The sequence below is a fragment of the Lupinus angustifolius genome, chromosome LG04 (genome assembly GCF_001865875.1).
Source record: "Lupinus angustifolius cultivar Tanjil chromosome LG04, LupAngTanjil_v1.0, whole genome shotgun sequence".
In the NCBI taxonomy this organism is placed as follows: Eukaryota; Viridiplantae; Streptophyta; class Magnoliopsida; order Fabales; family Fabaceae; genus Lupinus; species Lupinus angustifolius.
In genome coordinates this window covers 5171622-5177519 of record NC_032012.1, presented here as the reverse complement: position 1 = coordinate 5177519, position 5898 = coordinate 5171622, and the positions used below count along the sequence as shown (strand labels likewise).

Here is a 5898-nt window from a genome sequence, read left to right as displayed (position 1 = left end):
TAATGATAAAAAATTATTAATGCGTTCAATTTGATCACATAAAAAGTAATAATTTAATTAATTAGGAAATATAGAAATTTTGTAGTACAATTAATGCATTCAAAAATTAAAATGTCATACATGAAATTGAATAAGACATGTATAAAAGCAGTGCTGTCAAGATGAATTTCTCTCGGTCGATTCAACTAGAAAATCAGTAAATTCAACTAGAAAATCAGTAAATTAGTCTCATTATTAAATACATAATTACTGTATTTATTTATACTTATAAAATATGCAATACCACCAAATAATACATTTTGTTTTAATAAGTGGTATAAATAATTATAGTTATTGTTTTTAATTGATTTTTCAACATGTGTGTTAGTATAATATATATATCATTAATATGAATTAAATAGTTGACCACCGATTCAACTATTACACAGTCATACCAATATCTAGAGATAACCAATACAATATTAATAATATTCATTAAAAGTGTGTCACATTTAAGATTTGGAATTTAATATATGGACTAATATGCAGTTTTAGCATAAATACTGTTTGAATCCAGTGGTTTATTTTTATTTGGGAGTTACGCATCTACTAAAACTATTTTGAAAATTATGAGATTTAATAAAAATAAAATTACAATATTATTACAAAAAATAACTAACCATTATTGGGCTATATTAAAATTTAATTTTTAGGGCCATATTAAAATTAAATTTTTGTTCGGTAATAAATTTTAGAAGATTTAATAAAAAAATAACTCACCATTACTAAAATACTACATCACTATCTTATCTAAAAAATTACAATATTATTACAAAAAAAGACCCAATCAGTCCAAACTTTTTAATCAACCCAGTTTTGACCATGAAATTGTTAAAATAATCAAATGGTCCTTGAAGATGTTCTCCGGTGGACAATTAAGTCCCCAAAAAAATAAGTCACCAAACAGTTTTTAAAAATATATCTTTGGTGAAACAATTTCATTCCTCAATTATTATTTTTTTGGTTATAATTCCTCAATTTTTTTAAATCCTAGAAGATTGGACTAGATTGGATGAACTCGTGATCTTTAGGGATATATTTATATACATGATCAATGAATATGATAAATTATGTGTGAAAATTATTTTCATAAAATGGAGAGGGAAACATTCACTTCACATATTGAAATGGGCTACATGAGAGGGAACCATCTCTCTTGTTTGTGAATGTCTTGTTCTCAATGAATGGCAATAGTACTAAAGCGACATAAATGGTGTCTTTTTTTATTCCACTAATTACTCACTTTATTGAGGTAAACATATTTAAAAACAACACCCAGCTATGTTCTGCACACATAGAATAAACATGATGCATGGAGAATACATTTATGACCAGTTGTTGTGTCTAAGCAAGGAAAATTCAAAGGCTAGGAAAATAAACATGCATGAAGACTAGACCACGACCAATTTCTATGTCTAAGCATAGAAAATTCAAAGACAAATATAATGTGTACTATCTAAACAAAGACTCACAAAACATTATTAAGAAGAACATGATTCTTCAATGGAAAAAAGGACCATGCGAAAATCCATTAGAAATATTAAAGCATCCAAATGGAGCCATCTCATTCCCACCACTATTGGCGTTATTCTGCATCATCTCTTGGACATTACGATCTATAGGATCCATCTCCCCGTTCAAACCATATGCACTATTTGAAGCCACTAGTGTCTCTTCTTGGGATTGATCTCTAGTGATTTTTTGATCAACCTCCTTCAAATTTTGATCAATAACCCATAAAAGATCATTTGCATTTTTCACATTAACATTCTCAGCAACGCTCCCAGTATAACTTAGGCAGTTGAACATGAGAAGGGACATCTCTTCCTTCCGATTCTCACTCTTCTTTTTCTTCAGCTGCTCCCGAGCCTTCGTGATTCTTTGCATCAAAAAAATTTCTTGGTTAAACATCTTTTTGCTTTGTTCAAGCGGAGGCGTTGCCATGAACTTGTATAGAATTCTTTGGACATCAGAATGAGATGGCCAAACCTCTGGCAGAGATTGATTGGGATAATATATTATAGCACAGGCTTCAACGCCACAAAGGGTGCTGATCTCCTTAGTCTTTTTTATCAGACCATTTTTTCTTGTCTTATAGGTAGCTTTCCTCTGTGCATCATTGGCAATGTATGCAATTTTCACCTTCTTTCTAGCCATGGTGGTTCTCAGATAAAGAGTAACAAAGCAGCAAGAAAGAGAAATGTTTTGTTTTGATTTTCTTACTCTTGTCATTGTGTTATTTATATACATCACTTGACAAATTGCTGACTTGGTTTTGCATGAAAATCATACTAGATAAAAATGTTATGAAACGAGAGTTTTTTTTATATAATTAATAATTTACTGTAATTATATTGAAATAACATTTATTCATATTTTTTTGGACTAAAGTAAAACAAAATAGGAAAGTAGGATTACATTTTCTAATTTTAAGTGAACGTCCGTTTTTTCACATCTCTAATAACTATTTTTGTTGCTTTTTCTTATTATCTCTTTTGTAACTCATTTTTTCTAATAAATTTTTTTTTTCCCGATCAAAACAAACTTATCAGATTATTCTGGTTTAACTATGTTAAACTTGGTCAGAGAGGAATATCTCTGGTCCAAAGAGTTTAATCTCTTACTTCATTAAGACCGTAAATTATAATTATTTTCAAGTTCGGTCAATGATCAAAATGTCGAACCGCTCCTTCCCGTCCAACTCTCATGTGTGGTACAATGTACATAGTCACCAAAATAATCATTAAAAATTTACAATAAAATGTTTAAATGACCTTCCATTTGTGGGGAAATGCAAATATGAATCTTTAATGTAGATATCCAAGTCAGTAGGTGGAATGGTTGGTGTGGGAAGTGGTTGGTGTGTGTTGAAAAAACATACTGATATTGTCTTTGCCCAGATTGTAGTTTTTAACGCAAAACTTGTATGTAACTTTTACGTGAGAAGTTTTAATTTTAATATTTTAAGCTATATAATTTTTGTACTTACATACAATCTTCATTTTAATCTTTATTATCTTCTTAATAATTTAGTTCTTATATTTTGTTTGTGTTTTATTTTCATCCTCACCATCAGTTTTGAATGGTAAATAAATATGTAGCCTAATAGAGGCCATGTGACATTGCGAAATAAACATTCTATGGTGAAATTAAAAATGTAGTTTGTGGTTTTAGTCAATGTATTTTAAGCAGGTTTTTATCTAGGTCTTTAGTTTTGTAAGACCTTCTATTGTAATCTTATTATGAGTTTAGTCCCTTGATTATAAACATATAATTTTGGTCCTTCTAATGTGTGAGAATAATTTATGTTATGCTTATTTTGGTTTTTTACATATTTTTTAAATTAAAATTTTAATATTTATTGTCATATGTAGATATTTATTATAATTTTTAATTTTTATTTATTCATTTAAAAGGCTAAAAAACTATAATAAAATACAATATAAAAATCAATGTTAATATTTAAAAATAATATGACACACAATGATGCTTCATATTCCTAATATGGAGTTTAGCAAAAAAAAAAGATGACGAGAAGAGAGATTATAGCATAAATAAGAAGGGAGATACGGGTAAAATGATAATTGATATTTCAATAGAAAATATAAACCAACTTTAAAATAAACATGATGAATAGACAGTAGTTTTTTACTTTTTAATAAAAATCAGCTAAGCATTTATAATCCAAGTATAATGTCAAACATATTATGTTCTAACATTAAGTAAACAAAAAATACAAATTAAACCTCCATCTATACTAAACAAACACTAAATCCATTATCGTAATTGTTTTGTATATCTATCACTAGTTTATATAATAGTGTTGCTTTCCTTAAAAGTTTTGACACGTGTCACTTTATACTTAATCAACATTTTTTATTTGTATAAATAACATTTACTTTTTTAGAAATTATTATTTGATGTGATTTTAAGATACATGCACGTACTAGCAACTTTTTTAACATCTTTTCCCATCCTTCTTTTCCATCACAAGAGTGTGAATATGTTCTCTATGTGTTCTTTAATTTTGTGTATTGTTTTCATTTTTTTCATTATTATTTCAATTAATTTTTCATTATTTTAATTAATTTTTCACTAAAGGTTATTGTTATGTTAGGGTTAGCTTTTTTTCCATTCTACATCTACTTTCTCCAAGAAAGTAGAGATGTGTATGGTATGTATAGTATATGTTCTTTTTCTTTTATTTTCATTATCTATCCTTCTTTCTTCAAGAACAACCTTAAAATATGTGTATGTTCCTTATTTTTTCTTTGCAATCCTTGTATTCTATTTCTTTCCTCTAATTCATTTCCCCCTTTTCTATTTGCAACCATGCTCACACTATATGTACAGCTTAAACATTTATATTTTTAGCTTCTTCATTTTTCATTTATCCTCTCCTTCAATGAAACACATGTTTTCTTCATTTTTCCTATTTCTTTTCAATTTATTTGTATTTCATTTTTTCTCCTTTTTTATTTGGTCCGACCATTTATTTTCATTTTTTCTTATTTCTCCAACCATCCTGATCTCATAAATATATACAACCTTTCTATATTTTTATGGTCACTTTTTTCTTACAATTTGGTTTTCCTCCTTTTTCTATTTTGTCTTCAACCACTTATTTTTCATTCACTATTTATAATTTTAAGAATAGTTATTTTTTTCTATTTTTAAAAAAAAATTCTAAGAAATTTTAATTTCTTTTAAATAAGCATTACCTGCAAATAATGAACAAGAATAAGTTGAAGCAAATGATGTGAGGCAATGTACTCAAATCAAATCATAAAGCATTGAAAATTTCTGTAACAAATAATTTTTTTTAAATAAAATAGTTAGATTTAACAAAAAAATACTTATCATCAAGATAATAACTTAATAGGATTAAAATATGATGTTGTGCACACCAAAAAAAACTAAGTCTTATATATTATCATGAACACGAACTATTTCAACAATAACATTAAAGGGGTAAAGAAATTTTATGTCGAGATTGAAAAACTAATTTTATACAAAGATGTGTGATGGTCCGAAAGAGTGAGACACTCGTCATTTTGATTTTTAAATATTATAGATTAGTGGAAAGAATAATTAAAAAAATATGCTCTCACCATTTCAAATCTTATTTTAAGGTTATACTCATAGTTTAAAAAATTATAAAATGATAAAAAATATATTATTTGACTGAAATAACTAATTTTAATGTATATTGAGAACTTAACTAAAAAGAAATGGAGAAATAGAGGTGAAAAGGAGGAATAAGATAAAAAAAATTAAAACAGTTAAGATAAAAATATGTTTGTACTAGTAATGTAGGAGTTTTTTATATTGTCACTGCATCATCTATCATTAAAATTTGATTATCATTAACTTTTGAATTTAAGTTATATAAATGAATGATATATAATATATTGACTGTGTATAAATCTATAAACTCACAGTACATAGAACATTTAAAAATGAAAAATGTAATTAATACGTTCTCATAAAAATGGATAAAGTAATTAAGCAAGGAATATAAAAAATAAATATTACAACAAACTCAATAAAAAATAACATTTAATATTTCAATTAATGTAATTAATTAAGAAATAAATTATTACCAGTGATAAAAAATAAATATTACAGTCAACTAGAGATTAAAATATTAAATATTTCAATGGATGAAACTAAAAAGTAAACTGTAAAACCAAACAGAACAAAATATATCCTTATATAATTTATCTCCTCTAATCAGTAAAAATATAATATATATACTTTTTTGTTTAATTTTAAAAATATTTTTGTAAAATATAATTAAATAATATACATGTTATAATTTTAATGGCCGAATGATGTAACTTATTTCCTATATTAAGA

The 5898-nt window shown here is 26.1% G+C and overlaps 1 protein-coding gene across 1 annotated transcript; it reads right to left on the bottom strand.

Moving 5' to 3' along the window:
• LOC109344797 (agamous-like MADS-box protein AGL80) lies at positions 1485–2230 on the bottom strand. Its single transcript, XM_019583542.1, has one exon. It carries the CDS (start codon positions 2194–2196, stop codon positions 1540–1542), a length of 657 nt encoding a protein of 218 aa, XP_019439087.1. The 5' UTR covers positions 2197–2230; the 3' UTR covers positions 1485–1539.

What these genes read in the sequence shown, in the direction of transcription:
- LOC109344797 (XM_019583542.1), bottom strand. Translation starts at nt 2,196, where the DNA reads ATGGCTAGAAAGAAGGTGAAAATTGCATACATTGCCAATGATGCACAG.